The sequence below is a fragment of the Carassius auratus genome, chromosome 47 (assembly GCF_003368295.1).
Source record: "Carassius auratus strain Wakin chromosome 47, ASM336829v1, whole genome shotgun sequence".
Lineage (NCBI taxonomy): Eukaryota > Metazoa > Chordata > Actinopteri > Cypriniformes > Cyprinidae > Carassius > Carassius auratus.
The window spans coordinates 6,658,614-6,675,400 of NC_039289.1; the positions used below are offsets into that span (position 1 = coordinate 6,658,614).

At 38.2% G+C, this 16,787-nt stretch overlaps 3 protein-coding genes across 4 annotated transcripts; 1 reads left to right on the plus strand and 2 right to left on the minus strand.

The window, feature by feature from the left end:
• Positions 1-724: 724 nt before the first annotated feature.
• Positions 725-2,852, minus strand: LOC113064609 (uncharacterized). 2 transcript variants are annotated; one of them, XM_026235446.1, is made up of 6 exons: positions 2,738-2,852; positions 2,537-2,617; positions 1,463-1,691; positions 1,225-1,379; positions 1,040-1,144; positions 725-952 (listed from the first exon to the last, which is right to left on the minus strand). In XM_026235446.1, the coding sequence occupies exons 1-6, from the start codon at positions 2,789-2,791 to the stop codon at positions 932-934; spliced, it is 645 nt and encodes a 214-aa protein (XP_026091231.1). In that variant the 5' UTR covers positions 2,792-2,852; the 3' UTR covers positions 725-931. The 2 variants fall into 2 exon arrangements, with proteins under 2 accessions (XP_026091231.1, XP_026091232.1); XM_026235447.1 differs by having other exon boundaries at positions 2,537-2,614; positions 2,738-2,829.
• Positions 2,853-7,028: 4,176 nt separating this feature from the next.
• Positions 7,029-10,816, plus strand: LOC113064937 (inactive tyrosine-protein kinase PEAK1-like). The gene is made up of 4 exons (XM_026235952.1): positions 7,029-7,325; positions 7,484-7,635; positions 8,028-8,524; positions 9,153-10,816. Exons 1-4 carry the CDS (start codon positions 7,249-7,251, stop codon positions 10,209-10,211), a joined length of 1,785 nt encoding a protein of 594 aa, XP_026091737.1. The 5' UTR covers positions 7,029-7,248; the 3' UTR covers positions 10,212-10,816.
• On the minus strand, positions 10,601-16,258 carry LOC113064938 (ornithine decarboxylase antizyme 1-like). The gene is given in 6 exon segments (XM_026235954.1): positions 10,601-11,158; positions 11,251-11,336; positions 11,424-11,599; positions 12,695-12,781; positions 12,783-12,828; positions 16,072-16,258. Coding segments are annotated over 6 exon segments (645 nt in total). The 5' UTR covers positions 16,191-16,258; the 3' UTR covers positions 10,601-11,027.
• Positions 16,259-16,787: the final 529 nt, after the last annotated feature.

A 16,787-nucleotide genomic window follows, 5' to 3' on the forward strand; every position in this document is an offset into this window, starting at 1 on the left:
TGAAATTAATGGATTATAAAAAGATATACATGCATTTGTGTGCACATATAATTGTTAATATTTGAAATATTTGAAAATTGTTAATATTTTTATTTTCGTGTGAAATAATCTGTGCACAAACATTTGAATTCTATGCATGGATTATAAACATTTTGCATTATATGAATTACAAATATGAAAAAACGGATGTATAATATTTATATATGTAGACGTTAAGCATGCATTTACATGTTAATATTTTAAGTTTTTGCATGGAACAGTTTTTTGCATTATAAACTATAAATATAAAAAAAACTGCTTAAAATTTATGCACACATTGCATGTAAATGTTTAATATAATGAAAAGTATTGTATGGAATAAAATGCAAAAAAAAAAAAAAAAGAAAAAAAAAAAAAAGATACTTACGGTGCAAATGTATGGGTGCAAAATAATGTTCATTTTCATCGTATTTTTTGTACGGAAAATATTCAAATATCTACATATACATAGCATTTATAAGTGCATACATTTCACTAATTAAGTAGACATTTTATATGTTTTGCATGTGTATGTATACAAACATTAAAGAGCACAAAAGCATAACTTTATAAGAATTCAATATTCACTTACCCATTTAAAAATTCTCATAATATTTGATGCATCAAAACAATCCAAACAAAACCTAAGTGAGCACCTGCCACCTATTGGCCAAACTGCATAGGACACTATGTAGAGGTCACTAACTAGATGTACTACAAATCCTTTTATTTGGCAGTTTAACACTGAAAACACACACACAACAGATACAAAATTAAATGAAGGCAAGCAGCAATTTGGGAAGCCATCAACTGAGCCTGCCAGAGAAAAAAAAAAGCCCAAAAACAAACAAACATTCTACAACTGTCGCAATATTCTTGATTTGCATACTAGCATTGGTACACACTGCCATCTTTAGTTCTCAGGAGGAACTACCTGAAAAAAAGAAACAGGACTTGGAATATAGAGCTCAGATGAATGAAAAACAGCAAATAGGTGTTGAGCAAGTGAGGAGAACCGTACCATCTCCAAATCTTTGATCACCACGACACCTTTCTCTATTTCCAAGTCACTCTCAGTGTTATTGTGTGACCGGTATTCCTCGCTGTCCGACTCAACCGCGCTGGGCTGCAGGAGAAAAGGAGCATCCCGACATTCGGCACAAACAAGTGACGCATACCAACAGGACTTCAGAAGGTAATGCAAACCTCATAGTCCGGATCAGCTGCGTGGTCTTCCTCGGCCAGCTCCTGATTGAGCGCCTCCACCCAGGAGTGCTGCTCTACCTCCTCTTCCTCATCCAGGTCATCCTGTTTTCTCTTGCTGCCTTTGCCACAAGGCTTTGTAGGGGAACAACGCACCTCTAAAGCAGAAATAAAACCACACCTGGCTGCTTCTTTCCATATCTGAAAAGATATTTTATCTGAAGTAAAGGGACGAGCATACCAGGGGACACCGAACAGCCAATGCTGGTGCAGACTGGATAACCCAGAGCGCTCTGGATGCGCCGGGGCAGGACGGCCAACAACAGCCGCGTGACCCTGTGAAGACGCTTCCGGACTGTTCTGCACTGCCTTTCTTTTGGGGAACCACTTGTTTCCTCCCGAGCGGGAGAGACGGACTTCACCGGGGTGGAGAACCCAAACAGCCACCACAAGCCACGGAAAGCTCGCATCTGAAGAGAAGGCATACTAGATTCAGAAAATGTCTATTCAAGTTACAGTATCCACCTTAAAAAAATAAAAAAAACAGAACAAATAAATAGTCCCTTATGCTGCTTGATATTGCAAACAAGGAAATTTACATAGGGTTAAATTAAGTTATGTCAAGTAAATGTTAACTGGGAAAATAGGACTCAACATCTCACTTTAATTTGGTTTACCTTGACCAAATAAAAAGTGAACAAATTAAAATGAAAACAGAAAATAGACAAATTAAAACCCATTTAAAAATGTTAATTAGAAACTTTAATAGGATCTCGGTGATACTAAAATAACACTGATTACAAACTGGTATGCGTTACAATATAATTGTAAATTTTTTAACACTGGTTTGCGACACTGGGTTTCTTCTGTGTGGCAAAATAAGGCAGACTATTTAAATTAAACTGAAAGGGAAAAGATACCATTAATATTAAGATTATTAAACAACCTCAAAACACTTTCGCTATATATATTTTACATGAGAAGAGACTACTAACAAACCTGTACCAGAATGCAGCTTTTTCACAAAAGTGAATAAATTATAAATTGGTTGAACTAGCGGTTTAATTTTAGTATGCTACATCTACAGAACACCCGCTCTCTCCAGTCTGGTGCTTAATGGTTTATCTGGTTTCCCAGTATGCAACAATGAAATGTATCCATTGAGACCAGCAGACCACTTTAAGCTAGTTTTATTTACAGTTTAATAAGAGTAACATAAATGGCTTGAATATTTAAAAGATAATGCCACACGGTTGTACTCCGAGCCAGGGTGCGGTTTGTAATCACTTTTCTAGTTCACTAGAGAATTACTCACAGTAAATCTGACTGGCCAAAACTGTGAAATCCGACAGAAGATGGCTGAAACAACTCCACCTCTCTTCGCCACAGCTTTCTTCTGTCGAGAACAAAAGTTTTGTCTGAACAAACGATATTTTTGTACGTATGAACGTCTCGTATGAACACAAATAAATAAACAATTTGTCTCGGTGTGATAAATTTAATCAAGTAAACTTGCCTCTTGGCCCTCAAATTCCTCTGACTCGACAGGATAGCTGCACTGGCTAGTCATCTCGATGCTATCTGAACTAATCCACCGACTGCGGAAACGAGATTCACTGCCAATTAACAAGCAGCCATGCATGTGTTAATTAAAACAGGTGAGTTTTTCCAGCCCACTGCAGTTTGTGCGCGTGTCCGCGTGCGTGTGTACTGCATACTAAACACTACATGCTTTTTAAAATACACTATGGGGGGATAATACACAAATACTCTTATGTGCGCGTTTGATAAACTATATACAAAGCAACAGTAACTAACACTTGTTACTTACAAATTAATGTTTAAATCTTGGTAAAAAACAAAACAACAACAAGGAAAACTTAAATAATAAAAATCCAATATATAAAATAAAAATTAGGCTATATTTTAAACAATGATTTAATAAGGTAATTTCCCCGTTTAAATTAATTAATTAAACTGTAACTTAAATAAAATACCTATATGATTGGACATCAAAAAAGTAATAAACAACAAAAGAAAATCCTAAAATTCATTCATACCTATTAAATTTAAATTAAATCCCGTTATTTTGTGCACACTATACAGTTATCTTACAGAGAGTACAAATACGTACATAAATAATTATTTGTTACTATAATGTTTTTAATGAAAGTACTGCTATAAGTTTTATACGTCGGTCAAGGAAAGCCTTTTGGCGGGAGAGAGCCATATTTAGGCATGTTTCCGCTCACGGCTCCCTGGAAGACTATAAATCTCTGAGACTGCTCTTTTAGTCACAACTTTCCACAAACAGGTAATAAATAACACGTGTTCATATTTTATATAGTAAGACAGCACAGCATGGCAGCACTGCACATGAACATGACGGTAACGCGCACCATCAGTCCTGGAAACTACAAGGGGACTAGTGCACACCGTCAGTCAGAAAGCGCGGGATTCCCGTTCGCGAGCAGACACAGTTCCGCGGGAATACTCGCGCTCAAATGGGCCACCGCGAGAAGTTGTTCTTTTGGAAGGTCGCTGGGGTCAGAAAACCGCGGGAGTAAAGCCAGTATACGCAGTATAGTCTTGATACCAGACAGCATCCCATCACCATTCCAAACCTCGCCCTTGAGGATGGCTGTAGATCCAGAGTGAATGAGGAAGAACGACATGGTGAAGAAGATGAAGACTGGGGGAGCATAGAGGCAGGGGCGCCCCCAAGGGGTGGCCCTGTATAAACTCTGGCCACCCCTGTGGCCACCCCTAGGATTATCTGCAGTGGGTAAATTAATTTAAATGCAGAATGTAAATTCACAATAGTTCAAGAAGTGAAAAAAAAGTGCAGTACCTGCTGCAGCCCACAGTTTTGCTTCTCTGAGCAACATTAAAGTGTTTCGTTCCTGAATGAATCAACCGTTTAAATGATTCGGTTCAATCGCAATGACTCACTTATTAACAGTGACTCGCTGCCACCTATTGGCGGTTTTAATTTCACATTTTAGCTACCATTTCATTTTTTAAATAATTTCAAACATCAGTTTTCAATGTTTTATCTCTAAAATATCAAAGCATTATTTATTCATTTGTAACTGCAGGTTAAAGTATTCCATGTTCCACGGAGCTGCATTAAACAGTGTGTAAAAACATCTAAATGGCACTTCAGATGCAGCTTCTGTTTTATCTGCATTGCAAAGATCAGTTTTGTTGATACTGATTGCATTTGCTTGGTAACAGCCCAAATGCAAGTATTTGACCTAAAAGATGGTGCACACTTTTAGAAACAATGGTGTAAAGGTAAAAAAAAAAAAAATCAGGTGTCAGCACAATTAAAAATAAGACAATAACACTCAGCAAAATAGTCTAATTATCGTTATCGATACAATCCTAGAACTCACAGAGATATAACTTTTTGTCTATATTTCAAACCCTTAATTTTATTTCTTTATTTTAATGTGCCACCCCAAAATTTAATGTGGCCTCATTTGGCCACCTCTGTTAACATTTTCTGGGGGCGCCACTGGGAGCATTAACAACATTAGCGATTCCGATCAGCAGGCTTTCTCTTTCATCATCGATGTCATCATCATCATCATCCTCAGGGTTCGGTAAATCTCCTGTACCTGGAAGAAAAGCCACCTCGGACATCAACCAGCCTCAAACTCAGAGCGACTGTTCTTTCTCTAGTCCTCTGGTGGAGGCTGAACATTGCTCTGACTCTGCCAGCCGGGGCGGCTCTTTCTTTTCCTCACCTTCCTAAGGTCACCACCTCATACGGCTTCGTAACTTTGAGCAAAAGCCCACAAATGGCCACCGAAGAGGCTCTCTTCTTCCAGGGTCATAGACATTAGGGTCATGATGAAGAGATAAACCCATCCAGACACCCTCAGCTGGAAATGAAAAGAAGCGTCACTGTTAGGAAATCACTTATCCAGACACATGGCAGCAGCACCCCTCCACATCATACTCCAATCGCTAATAATTTTTTTAGAAGCCACAGCGTTACTGGAATCGAGATCGGGCTCAGAGCAAGGAGTCAGTGAAACAGGTCAGCAAAAGCAAGCAAAGCCTTTGGGGAATTCTTCGCAAAGCAGACAAAGTCTTTCGATTTCTATTCAAACCTCAAATGAACAAACCCAGAGCAGTGTTGTTCAATAACATGACAATCAAGCACCTTCCATTGTAAATGCAGGTTTTTGATGCCGTCCGTTTTGTTGTATGAGAATTTATGTTATTCATTAATTTCTCATGTCTAAATGTTCAGATTTATAAATATATGTTATCCATGACTTTATGAAGAAAATAAACACGCAAATTGTTTCAAAAGCCTCAGTCTTCTGATATACAGTGACCCTAAAAGGCCTATAAACACAAACACATTTTAAACAAAATATTTTATGGACATATGTTTCTTCGGTTTCAAACCATACTGTAGAAAATGTGTTTATTTATTTATTTATTTTCATAAATACACTCAAAATATTTTTGAATCCAGCTGGTAAAAGTAAAAAAAAAGAAACTCAGAAATGTGAAATTAGTTCGGAGAAAAATACGATACGATACGATACGATACACTCTTTGCAAATTCCATTTTGTTTTATTTTTTTAAATTATATATATATATATATATATATATATATATATATATATATATATATATATATATGTTTATATTTTTACCTTCTATCCTCTTGCCAACCTTACTATGAATATGATGTAATGAGATTCCATTTTGAATCAAGTGGGTTCCTAAGAAAGTCTGAAGTTTGTCAGCATTGACTGACTGCATTACAAGGCTACCCCTTGGGGACGCCCCTGCTCCTCACCCTCACCCTCACTTTCATTTTGATTAGAGCTTTTTCCCTGCACTCACTTAAATTAGAACTGTGTAATTCATCTTTTGATCACTTCATGAACACAATGGACTTGTAAGAAATGCGCTCGATTTGCGCATCAGAACATGCAAATCCTAAATCTGGATTCTTTTACTCTTTATGACAGCTTTAGTAGAGTACACTTATCTGCAAACGTTGTCTTGTCCAAAATATAATGCATAATCGGACACAACAGTTCTGAATGGATATTTGTTTTGAGGTTTCATTGCATAAATTACATTGAACCCCAGTTTACATTATGCTATTGAATGATAAAGTTGAGTGTATTATAATTTATATTTTCTATGCATTCATAGTTTAGAATGATTACCATTATGGAGAACAATGGCTTTTTGTGGGAGCAAAAAAATACCGGACTCTTGAATAAACATTAGCAAATTATAAACCTTTTTACTTTACAAATTGCTGTTTGCACCTTAGATTATTATCTTTTTTTCAGCTGTGCTTGTCTTATTGCAGCTAGTGTTTCATAACTGTTTTCACCTTTTCAGGAAATGCATATAATCTGTTTAGTCATAGGTCTATACTCTTCTATGGTTGTTTTCAATTACTCTGAAGCAGACTGAGCGGGAAAAAACAGCATCCTCTAGTGTATGAAAAATGACAAAGCTAAGGGGAAAAAAAAAATCACAAATCTACTCCAATCACCGGTATCTTCCAACTCAATTTGGCAAAGGAGTTTGTGACTGGTGTACTCCAAGATGCCCAGTTTTCATATTTTGTAGAAAACACAGATGTGTAATATATAAATTATAAAACGTTTCCCCAATTTATAACAATGTTGTTCAGAAATAAAAACCCTTTTTTCATGTTTAACACAAATCTAGCCCAGTATATGAGCACAATGCATTTTAGCATGTCATCCAGTGACAGTAAAAACTGGTTCCTTATTTCAAAGTTTCCTTATTTGAAAGTACAGAGAACAGATGTGCACCAAATGCACTCAGCTTTTCCGCTACACAACCTCAGATACTAGATATGCTGTGGCAATGTCTCAGACAGCCACAGAGAGACAGAGTAAGTGAGGTAACTGCATGTGTGCTAATGAACTAGAAGATAACTACAGGAACTGACAGTTGGAGGAGTGTGAACCGTATTTACGAACGCTCACACTTTCACACGCTATACTACAATGCACCAAGCAACAGACTACACTCTCCTGGGAGCACCAGGGACATCACCACCTGCACTGCCCATCAAACAGCGCAGGTAAGAGATGCTAGTACTATGACTTGGCACACATTTGAGCTGTGTTACAGGAAACCTCATACCACGAAAGTTACTTGTCGCTGAAGCAGGTGAGGTTAGGAAAGTTAAGCAATTCAGGCCCAGTAACTTCACATTGTAATGTTTCTGGATTTTTTTAGGAGCAAGTCTTCTTCAAACTCCATCAAGGATCTAGAGCTGAAGGTGGGAGACTTACACTTGCCTGGACCTCAGACCCCAGCGTCTCCATTTAGTGAAGTGTTCACTCCTACTGATTGTAATGCACTCCACTGTCCAATACATCATCGCTATGGTGAGCACTGACAGCATGTTTCTATACTTTAACACAAAAAGGTTGATTTTGATGAAAGTGATAAGGACCGAACTAAAATGAGAACTGGTTTCTGTAACTTTTCACATGTTTAGCCTTCCTCATTTCTGGTTATGTTCTTTTACACTTTATTTATTGAATACAAAAGTATTATTGAGGGAAGTAACACCTGAAACCAATACAGTAAGCCGCTTACAGACAGCTAAACCACATGTAGTCTGTGTTTCAACGGTAATGTGGGAACTGAGACCGTTTCCACTGACTTTCATTTCATGGTTCCATAACACATGACATTAAACAACATTTGGGCATGTGTATTCTTTATGTCTTCCCTTGCTAGAAGTATTTTTTTTTACCTTTATCTTGTCGCTCAGAAAATCACCAGATGAGATTCTTCTCAGATGAAATTCCTCCTCCAGTACCCAAAAAGAGTTTGACGAGAACCCTATCCCTCCCAACGGAAACTCTGGACCCTCCTTACCATGATAATACAAGAACCAGCAACTATGAAAATCCACTATACATGGTAATGCCATTTCATGACACACTTACAATACAAGAAGAAGAAGCAGAGGAGTATCAGGGTTTGTCCATGCACAAGGTGAACTTTGATACACCAGATGAGCAACTTCAAAGTGTCTTCAGAAGCTTCCAGAGACATGAGCAAGTTCCCATGAGCATCCAAGAGTGTTATCTTCAGTTTCTCAAGAACACGTTGCAGAACATGGAATCGAGCATCTTCCTAAATGAACATGAAATGGAGATAGCAAAGACTTCTCAGCCCAGTGACTTTATTTTGTGTGAGCAGCAGTGGACTGCTTTCTACTTGGTGTGTTGTCCGAAGGTTCCTGGGAGACTGTTTTCCGCTAAGGTAAGAACATCAACAGTATAATAACATAAGAGACACATGGAATCTAGTTGGTAACTTTAGGAATCTGTATTTTGTTCTTTCTTTCTTGGTTTTACCAAGATTCTCCAGGTGTGTTCACGGTGTGTGTGTGTTCACTGCTGTGTGCACTTTGGATGGGTTAAATGCAGAGCACGAATTCTAAGTATGGGTCACCATACTTGGTGTTATTGCTGTTTTTAGTTATTCTATTGTAAAGCACATTGGTCAACTCTGGTGGTAATAAATAGTGTTATATAAATATAATTGCCATTTGTCTGTGTATATGTGGGCTATAATGCACAAGGGTTTTCAATCCAAAGCAGCAAGGAGGCCATCAATGCTTGACCCTGAACCACAAGCAAAATGCACACCCTTATAAGGCAGCCCTAGCTTGCTGTACAAAACCCTCAATAAAAAAAACCCACACTTCCTTTATCATGCCAGGTGTTAAGCAACAGCATCGACAGTGTGACATGCTACCAAGACTTTAGAGCGGACTTTTTAGTCACAATGCATTAATTTGTGTAAGGGACTTAAAGAATCCTATATGTTGCGTGTTACTTGAATGTGTGAGAACTCAAAATGACTCCTACATTTTTTTTTTTACCAGGTTCACGGAGGTGATTCAGTATCAGACTGCACCATGTCCACGCCACATCCTAACATTGAGCAAGGCTTGGTCCATTTTCCACAATGTACAGCTACAGATCAAACTTCCAACTCACAGCATGCTCAGATGACCCCAGACCCTTCACATGGGGACACCACTGAAGTATCCCAACAGCAAACAGTTGCTGATCTTCTGGAGAATGGTGTTAGTGTGACTGTGCTAAGAGACTTTCCATTGGGAACACTGGAGGACTTCGTTGAGGAAGGACACTCTTTGCACTCTACCCTACCAGAGGTTTATGAGAGGAGGCTTTGTCTTCTTGCCCTCCAGTTGGTACTAGGACTACAGCAACCGGGAGGTTTTAAAGGCATTCATGTGGAACTGAAACCACAGAGTGTGACATTAGTGTGGCCTAGTATCATGCGGAAAGTGACTGTCCCTAGGGGTTACCCAAGTGAGATGAAAAAGGGAAGCATGAAAACAGACACTTCTACAGGTACACCTGTGATCACAGTATCCAAAGAGCAAACGGACAACGAGAGGACGAAAACCTTGTGGGAGAAGTGGGGCACCCCTCGTTTGGTCCTGAAGAGCCATTTTGAGGACGAAGTTTCGCAAGATGCAACATCCCAAGAGTTCCAGTTGGGGACTTTGCTGAGGTACTGCCTACATCTCACCGACAGTTGCTCATCTGTCTGCAAGGTGCCACAAGACACTCCATACACTCCAGGTTTGCTGTGGCTGGTAACCCAGCTTACATCTGAGAAACCCGAGCTACTATTAGCCGAAGTGGCAGGTGTCCTCCAGGCCCTGCTTTGGGGTCCTCGACATGGCCTCTTTCAGCAGAACCAAATGGAGAACTCTGTGCTTTCTAATTGGCTGTTATTTAAACGATCTCTTTTGGTTCTCAAGCTTGCCGAAAAGGGACTGTTTCAGGATAAGCCTGGCTTGGACTGGGAAGACTATCTCTGTCTGCAATATCTATCGCTTACTGACCCAGAGACTATGCACAGCATAATTAAACGCCTGGGCCTTCATGACTTCATTACACCTTTTTAACAGATAAAAATGAAAACTGTAAATGACAGCAATTGATGAGCCTCAGATATAACTAATCTATAGTTTATAATATAGCTATTTGATCTAAATGAACAGTTCTACAATCTAAAAAACGGATCACCTTGTGCCATATTTGTAATTCATATTCATGAACTGCTGGGTACTTCAGGAGCCCTGCACAAACCTCACATTTGCAGTAAGTCTATGCAATATAAACTATTATTGCAAAATCAGCTTATTGTTGGGGTATGACCTTGTGGCATTTACTTATTAAAATTACCTGGAAAAATAAAAGACTAATAAAGAGTTTTAAAACGCAGTAAGACATGGTCTGTGGTCTAATAACTTACATTATGCATGTAGAAATGAAAAGAGGCAGCAAAACGAAGTTAGTGGTATAGGGTGAGCATTTTTATTCTGCACACTGTTGTACATGCAGACAGATCCTATTGAGGTCACAACTAAAAACTCCAATTCATGCACACATTAAGAAAACAACTGTAAAAAGAAAACAGATCAACAATGAAAACCATGATTCTACAAACGTTGTTGTTTGAGGGATCTTCGCTATAAATATTATGGACTACAAATGGTCAGTGTGGGAATGGTTGAAGGGGAACCAGCAAAGAATCCAATTACACTGGAAGGTAAGCCCAGTGGTAATAGCTTAGAAACTAATGGTCACTGTGGAAATTGGGTTTACACTAGTGCAAATACGAAAAAAACTATTGACATTCATCCTGTGTTTCTTTTAATGGTGACCATGTTTAGTGATATACAGCATAATAATTAGAAGCAAGATGTGATTGAAAAGCATTATTCGTCACTGTCGGAGTCTCTTTCGATACTGTAAGCCATGAAGAAAGCGTCGGGGCGGGTTGGGACAAGGGGATGACCCGGTCTCACAATCTCAAAGCCCATGAAACTGAACGTCCGCAGCAGAGATGCTGGAGACGGAAGCAGAAAGAGGGTTAAAAACAGGCCAAAATAACTCCTAACAAAATCATGACTACAGGAGGAGAAAAGACGTAAACCTTACCTCGGTCATCTCGGCTCTTATGGAAGCAGATGAAAACGTGATCAACCTGTAACTTCTCTTCTGCAAACTCCAGCAAGAGTGAAAAACTGTTGCAAAAAGGGACAATCGGTTTAAGCCACATGACATTTTCAGCAGGGAGAAAAGAAAATCGTAAGAACGTGAATTGGACTAACCTATCTTTGCTGCCTTCCGGGAGGACACCAGTGGGGATTTCAATGTAAAGGTTTCCCCCTTTCAGTGCCCCCCTCCAGACTAAGTGCTTGCTCACAGAGCAGTGCCGCTCAAAGAGCAAAAAACGTACACGGCTGTTCAGCTGAGGGGCTTCCTCAAGAACCAGTAACTGAGCATCCTATAAAGACCACATAAGTACAGTTATACTATGCATGCACTCATGGAAAATGACTCCTGTACAGCCATTTAACAAACTGTAGGATTGGATGAGATGCATTAAATGGATAGTTCACCTTAAGCTGCCGGTCCCCATTGACTTTTTTTTTTTTTGTACTATGGAAGTCAATGAGGACTACGGGGCATATTACAGAAACTTCTTATCCTAGATCTTAATTTAAGATATGATCTTTTTTTTTAGGATTACACAAATTCCTATCACCGAAGCATATCTTAACTTGATTTCGGATTCTCTTATCAAACCTTATCTTGGGTCTAGTTAGGAAATCTTTAACCACTTGATCAATCTACTGTCAGGTCTGTTACCAAGCAACCAACTATGCAAGAGGCAGCTGAGGTAAACAAAATCAAAAATGGAGAAACAACGGCATGCTTAACTTGCAGAATGACTGATAGTGATCTGTGACAGCTCATGGGCCTCTAATGTTGGTCGAAATTTGGTCAACTATATATACACGCACACACTGTATATAGGGTCTCTCTCTACATCTATATATAGACCTTCTGTATTCCAAATGCAAAATCATCTGTGGTGGCAGTCTAATTATTTATTATTTAGTCATTTGGGTGCTTAAAGTTTCTCCACCATCAAACTTCGCTTCTCTTTTTACAGTTGGATTTCAAAAAGGTTTTAAGTTGGGACACCAGTGAGTTTATCCTAAAGTTAAGACACTTTTTTTATGCTTTTGTACTAACTGAAATTGCCATGGTTATTTAATTGATAAAATGGGATTCTAAAGTTAAACATCTTTCTGTAACACACTCTCAACTGAAGGTGAACTATCCCTTTAAGTCATTAACTAATCAGGTGAGGTGGAATGTCCAACATCAATTCCCACAGGTGATAAGATTATGTAGATACAGTATGACCCTTGCACAGCGAGATAACAGCATAGATCATGAACACATTCTCTTTATCATGAATTCCTAGTAATACTAACTGAAAACAAAAATTCACTTACTGTATTCATGATATCATGCATTCACACAAATGTATTTATATGAAGCGCAATGTGAGCCAAACCTCTGTACTCACAGAATAGAATAGCTTAGCTGAAAGACTGTGATCCCGCTGATCATTCCCTCGCCCACCTGGGATCTTCAGGGGTGGGAGAGGGACATCAGGAACACCACAGAGGCCCCGGACACGGGTTACTGCAGCGATGGGAACTGGAACCATAAAACACAACACCATACTTCTTAATGATCACACAGCATGGCATTCATTTACAATATTTGGCTATAAATTGTAAAGAATCACTGAATGACAGCGTTCTACTAGCTCAACTGGTAGAGCATTGATTCAATACCTTGGAAAGTAAAAGAAATGCTGGTAAAATTTAGGGGTGTGAATAAAAAGTCAAATATATAAAATATTTTGTCACAGCCCGACGAAAATTACCAATTCACAAAAAGAACCAAATGCATAGCTTATATAAAAACAACTGGATGACTCCATTTCATACGGTTAAATTCTGAAGAAAAAAAAAGTAAATAACGGCTCAAAATCTTCTGCATGTAATAATCTAGAACACTGTCTAACACTTGATGGCTGTGCTGTCAATTCTTCTTCATCAGTTAGAAACCGGTGCGCACTATTTGCAACCTATCCTTTAAAAGATATGTTTCGAGCAATTTGTAAATCTGCATTTTTCAATCTTCAAAATCTTTCTAAACTACAACCCATGCTTTCAATGTCAAATGAAGAAACGTTAATTGATGCGTTAATGACCTCAAGGCTAGTTTATTGTAATGCTTTATTGGGTGGTTGCTCTGTGCACTCATAAACAAACTCCAGCTGATCCAAAATGCACCAGCAAGAGTTCTTACTAGAACCAGGAATCTGACCATATTAGCCCGGTTGTTAACATTTTAAAATCTTGATAACTTCTTAAGCCCTGAATGGTTTAGCCCCTCAGTCAAGGATGGAAATTAACTTTTTTGTCCACCGGCCACTGTGGCTGGTGGATTTCAAAATCTCCCAGCCACTTTGTTTTTAAACCGGCAATGTGTAACTGCATGTGAAAATGAATACTACAAGATCTGCAATACTTGGGCAGTTTATTTCATCTCAAGCCACAATGAAATACTGAAATTTTCCCTTTCAGTGATGCTCAAAAATGCTGGCTATTTGGTAGCTTTCTATGTTTTGAAACAGCCAACTCTTGCTGAAGTTGCTCATTCTCTCAACCGGATGATACACTGCACTGAACTTTTTTTTTTTTTTAATGCACAGAAACATTTGTGTTATTCTGAAGTTTTCATACGCATTAATAATGTTGTATTTAATTTCAAAGGAAAGGATTCACCAGTACAAGTACATACGCATGTCACTCAAAAAGCTCTTTCGCGGTGGTTTATGGGAGTAGTTCTTTCGCTCAATGAAAATGTACATTCTTGTACCTTTGACTTTTTTTGGATTCTCTCTTAATTTTTTCACTCGAAATGTTGTATGCTTATGAGTTCAGCCATAGCTGGTTATCCTCAGACATGCTCTAAAACTGTATAGATACGGATTTTTCCGAAAGTCAATGGGAGAAATGAATGGGAAATTTAATTCCAGCACCAAAAAAAAATAAAATTATATATATAGGACAATATTTGGTCGAGTTAAAACCATTTGAGAATGAATGAATGAATTTATATATATATATATATATATATATATATATATATATAAATAATGAAGGTATTTTGTCAATTTCCTACCATGAATATCAAAGCATATTACTTTTGGACCGCTTTAAAGACGATTTTCTCAATATTTAGATTTTTTTGCACCCTCAGATTAGATATTCTCAAAAGGTTTTAACTCGACCAAATATTGTCCTATCCTAACAAAACATACATCAATGGAAAGCTTAATTATTCAGCTTCTCAATCAAAAAAATTAAAGTTGACCCTTGACCATTATTTTTTTTTACCAATAGTTAAAAAAGAGATCTTAAATTTTGCCCATTTGTTTGGGGGGGGGGGGGGGACTGGTGGAGGACGACTTTTGTGGGCAGCAACAAGAACTTTAGTTCGTCCCATTGAAATCTGCCTAAGCCCTGAAGTTCGTGAGCCTGTTACAGATGCTGGGATCACATGGGAAGGGATGAACGGTGGTTACACAACAGCCTATGGCAGGTGAATGAACACAGACATCATTCAAACCCAATGAGTACAAGGGGTAACTGCAAGCCCAGAAAACCTCTGATGAAAGAGTAGGCAAAGCACAGGAAGCCAAAACATCCGCCCATATTTTTAAAACTGGATTTGTGATGCCCACCAGATTATTCAGGTCTTTCATGCAGTGATGTAACTTCCTACCAAAAAGGAGACAAGAGGTAACCAGTGTTACTTACAACCCATCTGCCACATACAAGTTCAGACATGACTACATCTAAAACCTGACGTACTAACCCAAATTTCCCCTGCAAACCGGTTATTTGAGAATGCATCAAGACAACAAACAGAACCTTAATAGATTTCTCTCATACTATATTTAGCTAACATTTGGTTTAGAGTGGTTTACTTTTCATTCTACATTACAAATAAGCTTAGTTTAAGAAATTATTTATATCCTAAAACCAAGAAAATCAACATGGTACTCAATACAGTACAGCAATGACGCACGACAGAGGAACAAACAAGGGGGGATGGGCGAGGCGACGTTTAGCCATTAGCACGTTACAAATTGCCTCATACCGGTTTTAACCACCATTTTGTGGATTAATACTCGTTTATATGACTGTTAATTATTCTTACTCGACGTATTATTCATAACGTAATTTTAGCGATGTCAAGTGTTATTTTACCCCACTGGTTTCGCTTTAATCCAGTTAGCATTTCAGCGTTAGCCACCTCGCGAACGCTCACCCGTCAATCAATTGTTGAGCTATGCAACACCTCAATATCCAGGATAAACATTTATAAATCTATACAATAATTTGACTTAACGAATGACGACATGTTATGTTGCTACACAACAAAATTGAAATCATCTGGTATTAGCTCAAGCCTCAAACAGAGACTACACAGACTTCTAAAGACAGCTAAACTGGCAGTAAAGAGTTTGAATTGGTCGTCTGGAAGTTTTTTTTAATGTTCGGCGAATTCGACAAAACCGGTTACCTGGCAACAGGCCTGTCAATCACTCTAATCCGTGACTGATAGACAACACGATCCCACCTGAACAGAGGCTTTCTCACGTAACATTAACAGAATTCATTCAGAAATACCTTTATTTGAAGAGTTTTGACAGATGGGTAGATTTCAAGCTCGTTATGAACGCAAAGAAGTAAAAAAAAAAAAACCAATAAATCGAACATAAATAACATTGTATTTCGTCATACAACTGATTTATCTCGCTAGGCTGAACTGGTTAAACAAGGCCGCTAGCGAAACAGCTACATAAAAGTCCCACATTACCTTTCACTCTCGGGTTTATTACGGGTCATTTCGATCACTGGCATCTTGGATATATTACTCTCTTTTTCTCTGACAAAACAGTGGCTATTCAGGATCGTCTGGAGGTTGGATTTAACCATCCGGCCAACGTCAAGGCCTGATTCTTTTCTGTCCGTGCTCCGACTTAAAGTGTTAATGGCCGTAGGCCAGCTGTATTTATACTCGGAGCACGAGTGGGCGTGGCTTCTTGCGTGACGCCATTCCCTTTAACACAAGCCTAATGTCTGATTTATGAATGCATAATAGTGCAGTATGCAAAAACTAGAATTTAGGATGGATTATAATTTATATCTAATAGAGTTACTGTTAATAATAAACCATGTTCATCGTTGTTACATCATTAGCAGTGCAAGTTGTAGCCTATTGAAGATTCATTATCAGTAATGCATTTAAATAAATTATTAACTGTAAAATATTAATATTTACAGGAAAATATCCGTAAAATGACTGCTTGAGGCGATTGTATGTTTAATACCAACACTCGATTCATGATTGCAAATTGGCCATGTAAAATCGCAGATTTCAAATTAACTGATATTACTCACAAGGAAACATTAAATTAATCAAAACTGACAGTAAAGCCATTCACAATGTTACAAAATATTTCTATTTCAAATAAATGCTGTTCATAGACCTTTTTATTCACTTAAGAATCCTGAAAAAATGTCATATATTAT